Here is a 21247-nt window from a genome sequence, read left to right as displayed (position 1 = left end):
GAATATTATTTTAGGGCTTTTTGGTGGGTACCTCTGTATTAGTAAGTCAAGATTTCTTATTCATTGAAACATGCAGAGATTTAATAGAAGATTATGAACTGCTAGTGCAAAGAAAATGTTTCAATGGAAAAAATACTGCACTTAAATAGGTCAGACTTGGAAATTGAAACGTGTTTGATTTAATGACTTCACAATTTCAATACATAAAAATAGGTACCCAGTAATGAACAAATGTATACAAACCAGATTTTCTTAGGTAATGTACAAAACAATTGTAGAGAGAAAAAGGGGGGTGAGGGAGGAGGAGGAAGGTTTTGTTGGATTACATTGCAAGACAAAAAACAAAATGTAGTTGAGCAAACAATGTTAAATGAGGAGATCAGAGGCTTATTTCATAAATATTGTGCAATGCTTTCATTTAACAAATACAAAAATTACAATTATTTAACTTAATGTCAGGAAATATAAAATGTAATTCAATGACAGTTCTCTAATTTATTTAAAAATGGATGCAAATATAATAGCTTTTAAAATTTTGAGGTAATATTACACAGTAAACCCAAAAAGCTTTTAATAATTAAAACTAAACCAAGGCAAAGTGCAATTTTATGATAAAAGATTAAAATGTAAAGCTTTTATCTTAATGATAGGCAGAAACAATGCTTCAGTTATTAAATGTGGGCTTGAGTCATAAAAATATTGACATGTGCATTTTTACATGAGAAACTGTAGAGCTATTAATTCATAAACAAAAATGCATAAGACAACTTTCCATGAACCACCCCCTCTAGAAACAAAAATTTTGCTTCCAGTTTACTTAATAAAAATATACATAATTCTGACTTCTAAAATACACCCACATTTTTGTGCTTATTAGTATTTTACCCATTTTAAATGTCTTTTTAGTTCAGGCAGTACAGTGGTGAAGCAGTGTGATTTGTGTAACTGATTCACTTTACATTTTCAGATTAAAAATATAATTCTAGAGTGGTATTTTTAAAAGCAACAATTACTGGCCTAAATATGCTTCCACTGAAGTCAATGGTAGTTTTACCACTCACTTAAAGAGGAGCTGAGTTAGGCCAATGCTGAATGCTTTCAAAAATCCTACCACTAATCTCTATTCCTAATAAAATAAAAATGGAAAACCATCACTACCTTCTTTAAGGATCAGAACAGAATGAAATGTGTAATTATCTACTAAAGGATTAATGGCATTAAGGTTACAGAGTAGCCAGATTAGTTTACTAACCAATGTAGAAATCTGCTGGTTGTGTGTAAGTAGTATAGAAAGGAAGAAATAGCCAGAATAAGAAAAGTATCAGAAAAATTACTATATATTTTGTTATTGCAAATAAGTTCCATTGCAAAATCCATAGAACATACAGTAGGTATTACTTGATGTAAAAAAATACAATATACTATACTGTATGCTGCTACTGTCTCAGGTTGTGAATAAAAATGGACTTGTAATTATGCCTGCATTTTACAACCAGTTTCTTCCTCAGCTCCAAATTTGCTAAAACTTTCAGACAAGAATATCTTTACATTTACTTTATTAGTGTGCAGTGAAAAAACCAAAACATTGTCTAAATACCGACCTTCAAGTTAAATGAAAGATACAGCATTTTGATATGTTCTTGTATTCACTTTTGTCACAGCTTACTCTAATAAACTTTTAGTAAAAGATTTCTAGCATAAAGTTGTTGATCAAATGACAGCATTGTACACAAGTTAAAATTTTAATATTTTTCCATGTGATGTGGATATCACTTATTTCTTAAGTTATTCAAAGAGATTTAGAATTTACCTGTCAACATCCAATTTCTTTAAGTAAGCCATGGTTACAAAACTACAATATCTACAGCCAAACTGATTAGTTTGCTGCCAATTTCATAAGATTTACATGCAGGTTGTTTAATACTTAAAGTTTGTCCTTGAGTCCAGCTATACTGAAAATAGTACTTTTAACATTCCTGTACAAATCAATTCTGTTGATCTGTAAAAGCTGAATATATAACATCTAAAACTGTGTATTTGTAAAAATAAATCTTTAGCAATTAATGGCACTATCAAAATTCTATTTTTCCACAGGCAGTTATTTACATGCTTTTTAAATATCCTGCTTAATTATTTGATAACGAAAGCCAGAACATTAAAACTGTATACATTTCATCTAGGCTGTAATTGCTTTATGTCTCAATATGAAAATATGGCCCCGTGTCTCACATGAATGGCAGTTATACACTTTGCTACTGCGTGTATTAATTGAAGACATTCTGCCACTTGGCTTATCTAATCAATACACCTTTTATGTTTCCTTTCCCAGTGGAACATGCATCCGGATGTAAATTATGATTAATTATAAAGTGCTCCAAGAATGATCAGACTCAAAACTGTAACCTGGAATTTGTCACCTCTGGCAGCTTTCTTCTGTCAAGTAATGCAGCATTCTGTATTTTATGAAAATTACTTTGTGAAAAAAAAAAGCAGTAAATGTATTGCCATACAGCAAAAACAAATGAACTTTGCATTTAACTAAAAAAATCATGTTTTAAATTGGATAAGACTGGCACAGTATCAAGAGACAAACATGAAAAGCTTAAAGGCACAATAAGAGGAAAGTGAGTGCTACATAAAAAATCCTGTATTTTAAACCTTTCAAATTATTCTAGACCGAAACCTTCTGCATTTGAAATTCCAATGATCAGCTTCTGCTTCAGTTCTTTTTTGCTCTTGTAAGGAGGGAGGCAAAGCTGGTTAAAGCACGTGTGGGCCACAGGTAACCTAAAAATATTTAAAAAAATAATGCACCATTTGTTTTTAACATAAATTTTATAGCATTACGATATTACCTGTATTGCTGTAATTTACGTGCATTACTTTTACAAACCCACACGAAGAAAGTGTTACTTACCTCACAGTAACTGGGGTTCAACATGTGTTGTTCATATGTATTCTATGGTTAGTGCACATGTGCCCCATGCCGAGTTTGGATTCTTTTTGGCCACCGGTGTCCTTGTGACTCTCACCTCAGTGCACAAAAGGTGAGGAAACCCCAACTAACCCTCAGACTCTTCGCCAATACAGAATCCAAGTATTATGAGACTCTGTAGTAGTGAGGAAGGTGGGCTGTGGAATATAAATGGCTAACACATCTTAAAGAACCAAAGTAACAGTTTTCTTTTAGGTTAGTTGTCCATATATATTCCATTGTTGGTGACTCACAAGCAGTGACCTATATCACAGGAGGTGGGTGCTTGGAGTCTAACAGTAAGATAGCTCTGCCAAAAGGAGCATCAGATCTTGATGCTTCATCTGTGGAGTAATATTTGGTAAAATGTATGCATGGAATTCCGAAGTTGCTTCCCTACATATTTCTAGTATCAAAATGCTTCTTAAAAAGCTGTAAAAGCTGCTTAAGCCCTGGTGGAGTAACCTATAATTCTTCCTTTTTGGCATATGGCTTGGGAATGAACACAGGCAGGTGTATTACTTGGTTGAATGGAAGTCAGAGACTACCTTTAGCAACACCTTTGGGTGAGGTCTCATTGAAATATTGTCTATGGAGGTTCTGCAGTGAGCATATGCATTTTTCCTACCTTGATAGCTGCTGTTATTGCAATCTGGAAGGCTGTTTTGATGGACAAGAGGGAATGTGTAGCTAGGGGCTCAAAGGGATGGGGGAGGGAAGACCCATCAAACCTGTCAGCATGAGGTTAAGATCCTAAGGAAGAGGAGGGTCCCTGACTGGGAGATATACCCTTATAAGGCTCTTCAGGAATCTACCTACTGTGAGGTGTGAGAATGCTGATTAGCTCTGAATCAAATGGGAAGATGGAAAGTTGAAATGGCTGTTAGGTGAACCTTAAGGAATTCAGAACTGTCTAAAAGCTCCCTAAAAGACAGGAGGTATTTTAGTATTATATGCAACTAGACTTCCTGAGAAGTGCAGGGACCTTGTGTCTGAAGATTGTCTAGGTGGGCTCCCCACCCTAGACTGGAGGCATCTGTGACCAAGGCTTTCAATAGCAATGGTGGATAAAATGATGATGCAGCAGAAGCTGATGGTTTCCTTGTTTGGAATCACTGATACTTCTCAGATGGGCTCTGCTGTGCGTGAGGGATGGTTGCCAGGGTGCTGGTAAGAATATTGAACAGGGAGCCATGAGAGTGAGTATGACTGCTGGGGTCCTGGTACGGATATTGAACCATGGGGGTCAAGGCATAGTGTCTCTCCTAGAATTTTGGGCTTTAGACGGTAGCAATGCGCTCTAGAATCCTTTTCTGGTGTGTAAGGATCAAAGGACTCCAGGGAATGAGATGGTCACCCCAACCTGCTATTGCATCCTGGATTGTCTATTGCGGTGCATAGACAATCCAGGAAGTTTTTGGAAAGCGTAGGGGACAATTTCCTGGTGCAAGTGCTAGAGGAGCCAACTGGGGGGGGGCTTTTCTTGACCTGCTGCTCACAAACCGGGAAGAATTAGTGGGGGAAGCAAAAGTGGATGGGAATCTGGGAGGCAGTGACCGTGAGTTGGTTGAGTTCAGGATCCTGACACAGGGAAGAAAGGTAAGCAGCAGGATACGGAACCTGGACTTCAGGAAAGCAGACTTCGACTCCCTCAGGGAACGGATGGGTAGGATCCCCTGGGGGACTAACATGAAGGGGAAAGGAGTCCAGGAGAGCTGGCTGTATTTCAAGGAATCCCTGTTGAGGTTACAGGGACAAACCATCCCGATGAGTCGAAAGAATAGTAAATATGGCAGGCGACCAGGTTGGCTTAACGGTGAAATCCTAGCAGATCTTAAACATAAAAAAGAAGCTTACAAGAAGAGTAAGGTTGGACATATGACCAGGGAAGAGTATAAAAATATTGCTCAGGCATGTAGGAATGAAATCAGGAGGGCCAAATTGCACCTGGAGCTGCAGCTAGCAAGAGATGTCAAGAGTAACAAGAAGGGTTTCTTCAGGTATGTTGGCAACAAGAAGAAAGCCAAGGAAAGTGTGGGCCCCTTACTGAATGAGGGAGGCAACCTAGTGACAGAGGATGTGGAAAAAGCTAATGTACTCAATGCTTTTTTTGCCTCTGTCTTCACTAACAAGGTCAGCTCCCAGACTGCTGCGCTGGGCATCACAACATGGGGAGTGGATGGTCAGCCCTCTGTGGAGAAAGAGGTGGTTAGGGACTATTTAGAAAAGCTGGACGTGCACAAGTCCATGGGGCCGGACGAGTTGCACCCGAGAGTGCTAAAGGAATTGGTGGCTGTGATTGCAGAGCCATTGGCCATTATCTTTGAAAACTCATGGCAAACGGGGGAAGTCCCAGATGACTGGAAAAAGGCTAATGTAGTGCCAATCTTTAAAAAAGGGAAGACGGAGGATCCTGGGAACTACAGGCCAGTCAGCCTCACCTCAGTCCCCGGAAAAATCATGGAGCAGGTCCTCAAAGAATCAATCCTGAAGCAAAAAGAAAAGGAGTACTTGTGGCACCTTAGAGACTAACCAATTTATTTGAGCATGAGCTTTCGTGAGCTACAGCTCACTTCATCGGATGCATACCGTGGAATGCATCTGATGAAGTGAGCTGTAGCTCACGAAAGCTCATGCTCAAATAAATTGGTTAGTCTCTAAGGTGCCACAAGTACTCCTTTTCTTTTTGCGAATACAGACTAACACGGCTGTTACTCTGAATCCTGAAGCACTTACATGAGAGGAAAGTGATCAGGAGCAGTCAGCATGGATTCACCAAGGGAAAGTCATGCCTGACTAATCTAATAGTCTTCTATGATGAGATTACTGGTTCTGTGGATGAAGGGAAAGCAGTGGATGTATTGTTTCTTGACTTTAGCAAAGCTTTTGACACGGTCTCCCACAGTATTCTTGTCAGCAAGTTAAAGAAGTATGGGCTGGATGAATGCATTATAAGGTGGGTAGAAAGTTGGCTAGATTGTCGGGCTCAACGGGTAGTGATCAATGGCTCCATGTCTAGTTGGCAGCCGGTGTCAAGTGGAGTGCCCCAGGGGTCGGTCCTGGGGCCGGTTTTGTTCAATATCTTCATAAATGATCTGGAGGATTGTGTGGATTTCACTCCCAGCAAATTTGCGGATGATACTAACCTAGGAGGAGTGGTAGATACGCTGGAGGACAGGGATAGGATACAGAGGGACCTAGACAAATTGGAGGATTGGGCGAAAAGAAATCTGATGAGGTTCAATAAGGATATGTGCAGGGTCCTGCACTTAGGACGGAAGAACCCAATGCACAGCTACAGACTAGGGACCGAATGACTAGGCAGCAGTTCTGCAGAAAAGGACCTAGAGGTGACAGTGGACGAGAAGCTGGATATGAGTCAGCAGTGTGCCCTTGTTGCCAAGAAGGCCAATGGCATTTTGGGATGTATAAGTAGGGGCACAGCGAGCAGATCGAGGGACGTGATCGTTCCCCTCTATTCGACATTGGTGAGGCCTCATCTGGAGTACTGTGTCCAGTTTTGGGCCCCGCACTACAAGAAGGATGTGGATAAATTGGAGAGAGTCCAGCGAAGGGCAACAAAAATGATTAGGGGTCTGGAACACATGACTTATGAGGAGAGGCTGAGGGAACTGGGATTGTTTAGTCTGCAGAAGAGAAGAATGAGGGGGGATTTGATAGCTGCTTTCAACTACCTGAGAGGTGGTTCCAGAGAAGATGGTTCTAGACTTTTCTCAGTGGTAGCAGATGACAGAACAAGGAGTAATGGTCTCAAGTTGCAGTGGGGGAGGTTTAGGTTGGATATTAGGAAAAACTTTTTTACTAAGAGGGTGGTGAAACACTGGAATGTGTTACCTAGGGAGGTGGTAGAATCTCCTTCCTTAGAAGTTTTTAAGGTCAGGCTTGACAAAGCCCTGGCTGGGATGATTTAATTGGGGATTGGTCCTGCTTTGAGCAGGGGGTTGGACTAGATGACCTCCTGAGGTCCCTTCCAACCCTGATATTCTATGATTCTATGAATGAGAGGAGGAGAAAAACTACTACTCTTTTAATGGAGGAGCAGTACCAGCTCAGGTGCTAGGCAAGCCTTTAGTATGTTGTCTACCTGGTACCACAGATGTGCTCAGTACTGAAGAGACAGAGTAGTGGTTGGTACTTCAGAAGGAAGTTAGATGAACAACAACAATGGTCCTGCAGAGGGTGTGAGGTCTGTTGATGCTGCAAAGGGTCTTGGTACTGAGCATGGTGGTACCAAGTGAATGGAAGAGACTGGTACCAGCAGCCTCAATGACAAGTCAGTTCTAGATGATATATGATGCTTTGTGGGAGCTGGTACTAGGATATGGTGACTGGTGTGGACTGGGTGCCAGAGAGATACCCACTCATTTGAACTACCCTTCTCAGTAGCAGAATCAGAGGACCTAGTAAGGGGGCATCTAGATCTGTGGCCCTTAGAGGTGCAATGCTCCTTTCTCCCCCAACCTCAGATATTTTACCAGCCAGAGAGGAAGGTCCCTTAGACATGTGCCTCAGAGAGTAGACTGAAGAGCTGACTGGAGCACTTTTGGAAGAGGACTGTTCAGGAATTTCATGTCCAGCCACTCCAATATCTGAAGAGGCATAGACCTCTCCAGTAAAAGAAGCTTCTTGAGAGTCTCTCTTCCCTTTGGTGTTTGCTTCAAGAATGATTTGCAAAATGGCACCTCTCTCAGGAACGTGCCCCTTTGGTAAGGCATAAACACCCATATACCCATCATTAAGTGGTGTTACTGCCTCACAAGGACAATTCTTAAAATCGTGGAAATTTCTATTCTGCTATAAGGACTAACCCTGGTTCCAGGTGAAGTCGTTTAGAGATTTTTTGTTGTTTTCAAAGAGAAAGGAAATGCTAAGTAAAAAGCTAATCCTAACATGAAGGTATTTACAAACAACAGAACGGGCACAGTGATCAAGAGGCTCAGCCACTGTTGAAGTTCCAACTTGTAGCCATGGGCACTGAGAAGGAACTGAAGGATGGGTAGGGTTTCCCTACCCTTAAACACTTAGGTGGGAGGCACAAGGACACCAAGAGCATAGGCATGGCCCCATATGGATATTGGTAGCCAAAAGAATCCCAAAATCAAGTGCAGGGGCTGCACATGCACCAGTAGTGGAATATGTATGGAATTACAGTTCAGCTCAGTTTGAGGTATGAAACTGACTGGACATATTGGCAAATTTCCAAAGCTAGATGTCTAAAGTTAAGTTTCTAAATTCGTATTTGGGGTGGGATTTTCAAATGCTCTCAGAAATGGCATAAAACTTTCTTTGAAAAATCACAGCCTTTAGGCCATTGAAGGCCGGGCTACAGATGTCTACAAGCATTGAGAATCCACGCATTTCACTGAAGTCAACAGGAGCTGCAGGTGCTCAGCATCTTTAAAACTCAGGCCACTTTCACTACGAGGTACATATCCAATGAATGTAGGAGGTTAATATTGGGCACTCAGATTTGAAAATTTTGGCCATTACTACGGCCTGGATCTTGTAATATGATCCATGCAGGTGGATCCTTATGCTTATGAAGAGGCACATGGAAGCCAATATGGTTCTGCATGGGTGCAAGAATCTGACTGCAAAGATGACATTGTAGGAATAGGGCCTACATTATTTTAACATACACCTTTTATTTAAAAGCTACTACTCCATTTTTAAATTGTGCCACTGCACCAGACAACAGGAAGATATGTGTTGCGTGTACCCAAATATATGTAAGATCATATACAATTTTGAGAATTTAAAAATGGGACCAAGTTAAGAACAGATTAGCAGTCAGCTCGCAATTTTCTTGCCTTGATATTCCTTTAACATATTACTGGATTCATGAGTCTGTTGATCTAAAAATCAGTAGAAGCATTATAATATTATGATAAGGCCAATTATAATAAATGAATTTTTGAAAAAAGATCTCATGTACTGTACTTATTTCAAATCTATGATTACTTGTGATGCTGAAGACTTGACAATGCAAAGTGGAACCAGGAATTTCTGGTGATAGTAAGCTTCTTTATATAGCTCTCCAAATTAACTGAGCTGAATTTCTCCTAACCTTCCGGAGAAAACAGCCATCCAAAAAACTAGCTTGCTAGTAAGGAATGAGAAACTTCCCGCATGAGTTCAAAAGGATATAAAAGGTTCCAGCAGAGCACACAAATATTTAACCTTTAATTTTATGTTACAGACTCTCTTGTTTCACCTACAGAGAAGAACCTCTGGACCGTCTGTCCATTTACTCGATAGAGATCCCAAAGCAATGGTCAGTCTGTTCAGGGCTCACGCTAAAAAGCTTGATTCAGATCAGCTGTAAGAAACAAGAGCATCCTCCAAGCTGCGGAGACTGGTATCCATAGTGATGAACACCCAAATGGATCCAGCAGAACTCCTGGTAAATATGGTAGTTTATTTTTCACCAGCTCAGCCCCAGTCAAGGACTAATGCAAATTGCTTCTCTGAACTGAAGCAAAAGGACCACTTGTATTAAAAAGCAGAAACTGGACTTCAGAGTTACACATTGCTTAGAGAGCTAGCACTGTATTAGATGAACATCTGCTATATTTGTAAAACAATACCTGGTTTTAATAATATTTGTAAACCAAGCTAAAGGAACTAATATAGTTTCTCAATCAGTTTGCTTTTTCTTTACAGTACATACAAAATTACAGTAAGACTCTTCTGTTAAAATATTTAAGAATACAACTGAAAATTATTTACCAGTTAGTGGACGTTTCACTCTTTGAAATCTTGAAATTCAAATCAGCCATCCCTCCCACAGGTACTCTGTCACTTCCTGTAGTAAAATGCAGCAGCTTCTTTTGGAGATCAAGAGGAAATCCGAGTACTACCTCCCAAAAGTATCTACAGGATTCATTAGGGAAGGGGAAAGTTAATATCTTGATAAAAGCAATGTAAAGTTATCACTACACCCTAGGCTCAGATATTGTCACTTAATATAAAAATTCCCATAAATATATAGTTAACTGGTGAACTTAAAAGCAAAAAGTATTTATGTACATCTTCAAACACTGTGTTATCAAAAATGTGCTAGTGACACTCCTCTATACAACTCCTCCCCCCCGCCATTATTTGGAGCCAGATTTTATAACTGGCATAGTGAGGCAAAGGGAAGAGATGTTTTGGCTGAGCTATAGATTACATGCCTGTATCTTACAAACCCTTATTTTTCGAATGTTGGTTTATATAAAGATACATATTTACATTTCTGTCTGAAACGTTGTTTAAAACCTATTAGTTACAAGAAATGCCAAGGGTTACTAGGTATTACAGAAAGATCAGATGGAAATATTTTCTTCTCAGTTTTTTATGCATTTTATATTTTGTGTATAGACAGTTGCCCCAGTTTGTGTGGATCTTTCACACATCATCAGAGAAGAGAGATAACATTTTAAAATATAGGAAAATAATGTAAAACCACACAGTATCTTAGTGTAGTACCTGAAACTGACTAGACTTAAACCAATTGTGTCCTTTTAAAGACACTTGGCATAGCTAAGGAGGTTCAACTAATATAACTTTTCCTACTAAAGGAAATAAGACTACAGTATTTTAATGTCATTTTGAGATAACCTTTTTAAAACTAAACTTATATCTTAGTACTTCATGACTATATTGAAATTCAGATTTTAATTGCTCCCATTAGTGCATCAGTCTATACTGTTCTTCTATATGAATATTAAGAAGATTAAAAATTAAGTCTACCGTATAGTGAGATCAGTTTTCAGGTAGCCATCATACTGGGTGTTTCTCTGTAGAGCATACATATCTAGTTCAGGGCTTCCACAAACAAGAATTTCAACCTCTTCTGGACGAAGTAGCTGCCAAAAAGTCATAACATTTGCTGGCAGAACACTTTTTTAAAAGATATATAATGATACTAATACGATTCAGACTAAGAATCGAAAAATTAAATTGTAGATGTTTTGTTATGTATTGTAGACAAAGTATGTTATTTTCTTATGAACATTTTTCATGGATAAAAGTTGATATGTGAACTCCAGTATTTACTATTTTGCAGGAAGATCAATTCCTCAGCGCTTAATTTTAAAATCCTGTACTAACAAGCAAGATAAATGTGGCTAATATCCATTAGTGGGTTGTTATTACTATTACCTTTATTCCCCTTTCCTCCTAATGTTTACACTTACTTACTTACTTACTTAGAGTCAGAGATTTAGGCCACTGAGTCTGACCTCCTACACATCCACAGGCCCTAAACTGAACCCAATTACCCTGTACTGAGCCCAACACCAGTAAACTATTGTATGCCACAGCTAGAGAACAGGAAGGAGTGAGTAGCACTAATACTCAAGGCCTCTGCGATGGCAGGGAATTGATTAGGTTAGATATACTCAGATGATTCTAACAATCGACATGCATGCCATGCTGCAGAGTGAGGCAAAACTCCCCACGATTCCTGCCAATCTAACCTGGGGACATTCATTCCTGAAAACAGAAATGGTGATCAGTATGACACTCAGCATGTGAGAAAGACTCACCAGCCAAGCATCTGAGAAGGAACTCCATTTATGCCTCATAGCACTGGCCCATCCTGTCAAGTGTCCTATCTCATACTTCAGAGGAAGGAGGAAAAAAAATACAGAATACACCTCTGGGCCACTACGCTCAACCCTCCTGTCACAGCATGTCACCCCATCATACAATCCCACTCATAAATTTATCAAGTTCTATCTTAGAATTAGATTGCTTGCCCAATCTACTCCTATTGGGAAGTTCCTCTGATGGTTAGCAACTTTCTAATTTCTGAGCCTTAATTTGTTCATGGACAATTTATACTCATTTGTTCCTCTGTCAACATTTTCCTTTAATTTAACTAGCTCTTCTCCCTCTTTGGTGTTTACCTCCTTGATATATTTGTGCACACTCACATCCCCCACTCAGCCTTCATTTTGCTAGGCTAAAGAAACTAAGTTCTTTCAGCCTCCTCTCATAAGATAGGCCCCACATGCACTAATTGTCCCAATAACCCTTCTCTGCACCTGTTCCAGTCTGAATATATCTTTCTTGAACATGGGTGAACAGAACTGTATGCAGTATTCCAGGTGAGGTCTTACCACTGCCTTGTACAATCGTGTTAATATTTCCCAATCTCTACTAGAAATACCTCTCCTGATACATCTTAGGATCACATTTACCTTTTTCACAACTGCCTTTCATTGACAGCCATAGCCATCCTGGGATGAACCCACACACCCAGGTCTCTCTCCTCTTCTGTTGCCTCCAAAGGCTGAGCCCCAGCTTGTAGTAGAAATTGGTATTATAATTCCCCAAGTGCATGTCTTTGAACTTGATATTATTAAATTTCATCTAATTTCTATTACCCCAGTCCTCTAGGTCATCTGGTTCTTTCTGTATAATATTCCGATGCTCCAGGTGTTGAGAATGGAGTCTTCGCCCTGAAAACACTACTAGTTTTAAATCTTTCCCCCTTCTTCCTGAAGTACTAGTGTGGTGCCTGCAAATGTAGGGAGCAGGGAACAAGTACGTATGAACCTGTGACATCTTAATTTCAGGACCCGAAAAGCTCCCAATCAATCAGAAGCTAGACCTTGGAGCAATTCATTGACATGCTGTTGGTCAGATTAGGAGCCACAGTACCATAAAACCGGTTCCAAGCCACCTTAATAGGCTCTTCCCTGTCCAGGAAGGAATTAACTGTCCCAGTGACCAGAGGGCCTTCTGTTGCAATCTCACCAAATTCACTGCTCTCTGGTCAGTAAGTGGGAAAGATACTCCTTGATTGGGATTTCTGGTTGTCAGTCATATTCAATCTCCAGGATATCGTAAAACCCGTATAACCAAACCCATTAACTAAAATCCTTTTTCTGTGCTTAAGTTAAACTTTATTGAGTAAGAAAATAAAGGAAGGCATGTACTCAGTAATGAAATGTGTATAATTTAACTCCTTTAATCTAAAACAGATGTCAAGGGACTCCTGGCACTAACAGAGAATACTTATTACTATAGAAGTATGATATAATGAACAAGATTGGATAATTGATAAAGGGTGCTTACAATCCAGTTATGTTCTGTGATTAATAAGAGGTATTTGTGAATACAAATATTTTCTGTAATTTATAAAAAATGACACATTCAAAGACGTTTTTAACTCCTTTGGAAATGCTTGCTGGAACAGATGTTTTTAATAACAATAACTGGGGTTAGAAATCCCTTTAGCGTAACAATCATGTAAATTAAAATACCATAAAAATTCCGTAAGTATTAATTTAAATAAATTAAAATATTAAAACAGAACACACACAATCAACTGTGGGAAAGTAGTTTTTCCCCTCCCAACAAATAAATGGTCTTTGTTCTAAACCAGTATATAAAGGAATAAATTTTGAAAAGTTAGTTGGAAGTGAGCAAGTTGCCATCTCAGTTATTTTTATATATTTAAAAAGAGAACAATGCCATCTCTTCATAATTTACAGAGGGTAGTATTCTGTATCATACTGTATGAATCTTTAAATCTTTAATAAGCTCTAATTAAGTAATTCCAATTAAGACAATTGTCTACCACCTAGTGTTATTATTATTATTATAATATTCAAACATGCAACATTGCCCTGTGGCTACTTGCAAACTATGTGGCTGAACTATCAGGTTGCAGAAGTGGTGAAAAACTAATGGAGACTAAGCTCCAGTGTCAGCTCTTCTCCCTGTCAATTTCTGATTGGCCCCATGGTTCATGAGAAAGGGAACTGATATAACAGCTGAAGAGGCCAGCAAAGACTGGAAGAGAGAAGTGGTGCCGGAGAAGTTATCAGATTCCTGCCCCACTGTAGGGATGATCCATAAGTGGGGGGCTGAAATTGAGGGACCCAGAATGGCTTTTAAGATGGCTATCTGGCTTTTCTTCATGTTCTCTTTGAGTAAAACTGTACCCATTATTTACTCTCCTGTAAGTACACAAGACTGCATGATCCTCACAACTCCCTCTCAACGATCCAACTAGAAATGGGGGAGGGGCAGAGGAGGGAAGCCACCAGTATATCTGCCATTAGTCCTCATTTGGCCAGAACAGGCTTCGCTTTAGAAAACCTGCCCAAGGTAACTCAGGTCATGGTCAGCATCACAGGTGTGCATGACAGGCAACCACTTTTCCCTCTACTACCTGCTGGCATCCTTTCTCACTTGCACATACTGGGCTTCCAGTTCCGATCCTCTCTAATGGTCTAGAGATGTGTTCAGCTCAGTAAAGGGTTTAGTCTGGAGCCAGATCCTGTATGCACTGAAAAGAAGCAGTCAGCAGGGAGGAGGCAACTGAGCAGCCACGAGGTATTTTTTGCAGCCAAAACAAGGTAGGTCACTAGGAAGAGGTAAGCCACGGGGAAAGGTGAGGGAGAAAAGGGAAGTTTCAGGGGAAAAATGGGGAACAATATTATTTTCAAGGGATGGTTTTTCATGTCAGCCAGCAGTGTGGGGTCTACTGAAGGATTTTATGTTCATTCTGCTGAGTTTTGGGTGACTTCTCTTTGCTTTTTCTCCCATTACTTTCTAAGATGAAAATAACCTAAAATTCACCAAAAATGCCCAAAGAACTGTTTATTAACAGACCCTAGTAGTCCCACCCTTTGATTATAAGGATAGAATAAGAATAAGGCTAGAGAGGGGAAGAGAATGGATTACACTAGGTGACATCACCTGGGCTATATCTTGAGTAGGGTTGCCAACTTTGGTTGGATGAATTCCTGGAGGTTTAATCACATGACATTATCTTTAGTTAAAAATTAATGTTTAATTCCTGGAGACTCCAAGACAATCCTGGAGGGTTGGGAACCTTAATCATGAGAGACAGAGGGGCACCTCTGCAAACCTGCCACAGAAGAGGGGATCTAGCTCTGCACACCTGGGAATCACTGGCTTAAAACTAAAGACTAAAGTGAGGAAACAGAGGTTCCATTTGTGGTTTTATTATAGAATTGCAGTTACTTAAGACAAGATTTTAAAAAACTGGTATATAAAGTTAAGGTTTCGAGTTCACATTTAGGCTCCTAAATAAATGGCCTGATTTCCAAAAGAGATGAGCAGCCATTAAGTTTAGTGAATACTGCTGGGTGATAAGCACTTTTGAAAAACCAGGCCACACTGAATCCTAACTGTTAAAAATCCTACCCATTAGAAAAAAAAAAAAATCTTGGCCTTAATCTGTTGCAATTATCTGTCTATAGAAGGGGGATCATACTGGTTACTTACTAGCAGTATTGTGAGAGGAAATTCATTAAATATCTTTAAAGACCTTTAAGATTCTCCAATGAAAACACTATTCTTTCCAACTCCGTAATATTGCAGAGTCCTAAATATTAATGCAATTATATAGTGTTTTTCTCAAATAGTTTTCTGGTCATAAGAACATAAGAATGGCCATATTGGGTCAGATCAAAGGTCCATCTAGCCCAATATCCTATCTTCCAACAGTGGCCAATGCCAGGTGCTTCAGAGGGAATGAACAGAACAGGTAATCATCAAGTGATGATCCATCCCCTGTCATCCATTCCCAGCTTCTGGCAAACAAAGGCTAGGGATACTGTCCCTGCCCATCCTGGCTAATAGCTATTGATGGACCTATCCTCCATGAATTTATCTAGTTATTTTCTAAACCCTGTTACAGTCTTGGTCTTTACAACATCCTCTGGCAAAGAGTTCCACAGGTTGACTGTGCATTGTGTGAAGAAATACTTCCTTTTGTTCATTTTAAACCTGCTGCCTGTTAATTTCATTTCGTGACCCCTAGTTCTTGTGTTCTGAGAAGGAGTAAATAACATTTCCTTATTTACTTTCTCTACACCTGTCATGATTTTATAGACCTTTATCATACCCCTCTCCCCTTACTTGTCTCTTTTCCAAGCTGAAAAATCCTAGTCTTATTAATCTCTCCTCATATGGACGCTGTTCCATATCCCTAATAATTGTTGTTGCCCTTTTCTGAACCTTTTCCAATTCCAATATATATTTTTTGAGATGAGATGACCACATCTGCATGCAGTATTCAAAATGCGGGCATACCATGGATTTATACAGAGGCAATATGACATTTTCTGTCTTATTATCTATCCTTTTCTTAATGATTTCCAACATTCTGTTAGCTTTTTTGACTGCCGCAGCACACTGAGTTGATGTTTTCAGAGAACTATCCACAATGACTCCAAGATCTCTTTCTTGAGTGGTTATATTCAGGAAGGCCCATTGATCACAGTGGAACTACTCATATGCTTAAAATTAGGCATTTACTTAAATATTTTGCTGAATCAGAGCCTCTATGAACACTGAAAAAAGTCAGTTAAATTATTAAAGTTTATTTATCTAATTCAGATCAGTCATTTTCAATTCTTTGTCACAGATTTATAATAGAAGTAAACCAAACTTTAAGATAATATTAAATAAAGTTTACTATAAGACTTTTCATCTTATTCTTACCATCAATGCATATGAATCACAGACACTATGGAATCCATAATAAAAAGCTGCAAACTGTTTGTAGATTGATTTGTTGAGAATGAAGTCAACATAAAGCTGCACATATTCTAAAAAAAAAAAAAAAAAAAAAAAATTTGATACCCTTTATATTAGATATTAATAAAATTATTTCAGACTATCATTTATTGTATTATCTTAAACAGAGTTGAAATAATTTAAAACTTTTAAAATACATTTTACTTTACATAGCATTAGCAAGTTCATTCTGAATTTTATTTTTACTACTCAGCTAAATAACAAAAACTATAGTTACAAGTGAAGTTTGGTGCATTGCAGTTGGCATATTTATATCTTTAGTGTACCTTTCCTATTCTGAGCCGTAACTGGAATTTTATCACCACCAGGCTTTAGGTTATAAGATTTTATGACTCCAAATTCTTCTTGAAAAACCTGGAGAAAGAGAGAAGATGGTATAGTACATGTAACACCTTTGGTCCATTATGGCAAATAAATCATTTATCAATAGTTTTGCATATTTCTGAGAGATTTTTAAAAATTATGCGTTATACTTTTTAGTATTTTTCTTAACAAACAAATATACTATTTAAAATGTGTTAGTTGTGTGGTAAGGCTCAGATACCACAAAGGAGAAAGATGCAGAAAAGGATTTAGGAGATTAAATATATTAGAAGAAATAAACTCTCTTTTAATTGTAGGTCCCACAAAATTGAAAATAATTTAGGTTATAAAAATTCTCATACCAGCTGATGACAGTATAATTCCCAGCTAAAGCAAAAAAGCCTTGAACTAGATTAACAAGCCTTTGTCAGGCCTAACAACCGTTTTCAGGCTGTTGCAGGCCTAAACCCAAGCTTCCTTGGCTAAACTAAATCATTCCAGATTAGAGCAAGCCTCTGCTAAGTTTAAAACTCCCATGGCATACCAAATCTTTCATAACTGGATCAGGATTCTCTTTAAGCCAGTGTTCCAGACTGGAGTATATCAAATAGTTAGTACAAGCATTTGCCAAAAACTAGCCCCCAGATTAGGTAAAGTCTTTCAAATTAGGTAGGTCTCTGCCTAAATCAGGCTTCCAGGTCAACTTCAATCCCAAATTTACTAAATCCTCCAAAGCTACAGCAAGCCTTTGTCTGGGCCAACCTTCCAGGCTAAACCGACTCTTTCAAAGCTAGGGCAAGCTTTATAGTTCTTTAACCCCAACCCCACTGAACTCCAGACAAGCAGCAATCACTCTCTATGATGGACTACTCTACCTATGAATAAATCTCCTGAGATGGATCAATAATTACTATAAACTGTAGAGTCTGTGTTCCTACAGTACCTGGAAAGTTGAATAAAAGTCTTCTTCAACGTTGTCTTCATAGGATAGAAGCTCACTTAGTCCATGGGCCAACTCCTGGGGGGAAAAAATTACTAAATTAGCTACAATTCCACCTTGTCCTTTTAAAGTACAACAATTTACTACTGAGAAACACCATGGGCAAAATTGCACATTAAAGCATACTATACATAAAGCAACCTGTTACTCCACATGTGCAGAAATTATTTTTCAACTACTAATAACTATATTTTGAATTTTTCCCCTCACCAGGCAAAGGAACTTATTTCCAATATGTTCATACTGAATTCATCTTTCAAACATCAGCTACAAATGGATCTAAAAAACCCTGTTAGATTTTTTTTAAACAAATGGAAAAAAGGGAGATTTATCAGTAATTGTTCCCCAGATGTTACCTTTGAAAGAAAGGTACAACTAAACAAAGAGCTCATAGAGAAGGGGCTGCTTCTGTATTTTGCCTACCACCATTATATCACACTTATTCAAGTAGATTAAATTTAGTATCCAGGTCTGTAATAAGTAAGCTGGAGTCCCAGTGCCACAGAGACTAAACTCTTATTCTACCAGGGGAGTGACTGCTTGGAATGCTTGCATCCAGAATGTATGTATTTTGCAAATTTGTAGGGCTGCTACTTGAAGTTTAGTTTCCAGCTTTATGTTGTTTAAATAATCACGACACTCTTGACACTGGGGTCAAGATCAGATGCTAATATTGGGAGAGCAGCTCTTCGATTTAAAAAAAAAAAGTACTCCTTTGACACCACGTGGTTCTGTTATTGTATGTTATCCCTCTACAGTGAGGATTCAGAGGCATTTTACTGAGGGAGAAATGTATTTCTCCCAAAATGCCCAAATAACTGTGATAAGCCTGAGTGAAAGGCTCAGTGTGTCCAGATGGTAACTAAATAGCCCATTCCATGCCCATCTTATGCTTATGTAACTTCTCTTTGTGGCATGAAGACACCATAGGCCAGATTTACAAAGGTAAATAGGCACCTAAACATGCAGCTATGTGCTTACTGGAATTTACAAAAATATCTAAGTAGGTTAGGTACCTAGCTCTCACTCAAAGTCAATGGGAGTTAGGCACTTAACTCACAGAGTGCTTTTGTAAATCCCACTAGGCGCCTATATGCATCTTTAGGCTCCTATGCACTTTGGTAAATCTACTGTCTGGCCTGCGTATGTGTATCTGGAGGAATGCTTTGCCTCCCCCTTCCTCTTCAATATGACTGCAAGAGGAGCTATGACTCTCAGTATTCAAAAATGGAACCTACTGATAGATAAAGTGGTTTCTTGGCAGGAAAAATAAGATCTGAAGATCTTGTCTTCAATTTATGATCTGATGGTTTCTTTGTTGGAGAAGCTGGACCGAAAGATCATCTCTGATTTCAAAGTCGAAGATTCTGAGACTTCTGAAGAAAGGAGTTGAGCAGGTCAGACTTCAATCCAGGTGGGAAGTTTAAGACTGAGCTCATGCTTCTTACCCCTACCCTGGAATATGGTGCCACACAAAAAAATAATACTAATGCAAGTACCCATCAGCATACAAAGTGCCTTAATGATAGGGTAGCGACATCTTCCAACTGCATGGGGCACCCTTTTTTGATTCCCAAACTCTTTTTAGGATATATCATCTTGTGCTGATGCAGATTTCAGAATATTGCTACTCAATTGTAGAAACTAACCCCACTACAATTATTAGAAATTAATCTGGCCATTACAAAACTTTTATGGGCTTTTTTAAACCATAGGAATGAAGACTGATAATGATCTAGCAGGTGGCTATAGAGGAACTGAGGTCAATTAAATGGCCGAGGCCATTTGTAACTTCATTGAGAATGCTTAGATCCAGAACTGACTCATGTACACCGTTGAGAGTTTTACTGCATCTAGTGATACCATGGATTGCAAAATATAGCACTGGTCTCTTAGAGTGGCGTTCTGCATAGTAAATTTCTTAGAAGTGAAGTTTCATGAGTTTGTGTGTAGTTTTGCTTTTTTAATTCCCATAACTTAAATGGCAGAAGGGAAAATTTTATTCAATCTTTTACAAGCAAAAAATAAATAAATAAGATCTTCAAGAAGAGAGAAAATGGTGAGTCGTTTGGAAAGCATATAAAAAAGGGGCTTATAAAATGAAATGTTCTGCAACATTTAAATGAAACCGAAGCACCCAAGCACCCATAAATGAAACCAATTATTATTTAAATAAACTATCCTTTAAAATACTGCTTTTTACTTACTGGTATAATATGACACAGGTCATCTAATGAAACATCACTGATGCCTACAGGTGTGTTCTGATCACAGGGAACAATGGGAGGACTCAAAAGTTTCTTATAACAGCAAGGTGGGAAGCGAATATCCAAGGTGATACTGTTATACACGGCAAGTCCCATAAGCTTTACATGTCAGATGTTAAGTAGAAAATCATATTCTTATTATTCTTTTTAAATCACTTTTGGAAGAATATTTTACACTGTTAGTGAGTATTTTGTAAGTATTAAACAAAACTGAAAAGGCAAGAAAATATGTTCCTTTTTCAACATTTCCATCATTCTTTTAAGAGTCTACTGTCTAATGTAAGAATTATTAAACTAAAAAATATTAACATGATCAAATAATGCACTTCTATTCAACACTTGAATTGCTTCATACTTAAGATTCTAATACAGCATGAAACATTTTTTGAACTACTATAATATGGAAAAAAAGTTAAAATGAAACTATAGATATGGGTATCTTTAATCTAAAAAATTCTACAGAGGTCTTAACATACCAATGTTTCCATAAAAATTAAACACATTAAGACAAACTTATGCTGACAGTGTAGGTCACCAGCAGGCCTATTCAGGCATATTTGGTGGGAGTGCACAAAGATCCAGAGTTTTTGGGAACTATTAATGAGAAATCAGGTTGATTTTACACATTTTTGTACAAATCAATATGATTACTGCTGTACCTGAGAAGTTAATTATCCATCAAGAGAAGCTGCCCGTCTTTTGTGATTGTTACTGGTTACTGCCAGATTTGTTATTACATCCCATTAGTTTAACCTTCCTGTGCCAGGCAGCCAACTGGGTAAAGCATGGGATATTTTCCTTATACAAAGTTTAAATATAAGACCAGGCTATTGGTTTCCATTTACTAAATATGCCAGTTCTAATAAACAAATATATAAGCCATCCGATTTACTGCCTATTCCACCAGGCTGTTTTTCTTTTTGTATTTAGCAGATTAAATCCTGTTTACTGTATGTATTCATTCTATTTGTAATGACTATACTGTTTAATGATTTTTTAAAAAAATTCAGTTTATTTATTGCTAATCATTTTGTTGATAAGTTATGTCATTTATAATAGCAGTGTGAGTAACCTATACTAGATTATATGTCAACTGGTTTAACAGTCAGCAAG

General features: G+C 38.3%; 1 protein-coding gene across 1 annotated transcript in view; it reads right to left on the bottom strand.

Moving 5' to 3' along the window:
- Window positions 1–228: 228 nt before the first annotated feature.
- Window positions 229–21247, bottom strand: part of HECTD2 (HECT domain E3 ubiquitin protein ligase 2) — a 73611-nt gene continuing 52592 nt past the window's right edge. Inside the window, exons 16-22 of the mRNA XM_077821395.1 lie at window positions 20075–20233; window positions 17811–17885; window positions 16831–16918; window positions 16469–16575; window positions 10730–10845; window positions 9725–9868; window positions 229–2787 (exon numbers count right to left, since the gene is read on the bottom strand). Coding sequence (XP_077677521.1) covers window positions 2667–2787; window positions 9725–9868; window positions 10730–10845; window positions 16469–16575; window positions 16831–16918; window positions 17811–17885; window positions 20075–20233 — 810 coding nt within the window. The 3' untranslated portion in view covers window positions 229–2666. The remainder of the gene's footprint in view (window positions 2788–9724; window positions 9869–10729; window positions 10846–16468; window positions 16576–16830; window positions 16919–17810; window positions 17886–20074; window positions 20234–21247) is intronic.

This window comes from Eretmochelys imbricata, chromosome 7, assembly GCF_965152235.1.
Source record: "Eretmochelys imbricata isolate rEreImb1 chromosome 7, rEreImb1.hap1, whole genome shotgun sequence".
NCBI classification, from domain to species: Eukaryota; Metazoa; Chordata; order Testudines; family Cheloniidae; genus Eretmochelys; species Eretmochelys imbricata.
This window is presented reverse-complemented; position numbering and strand designations above follow the sequence as displayed.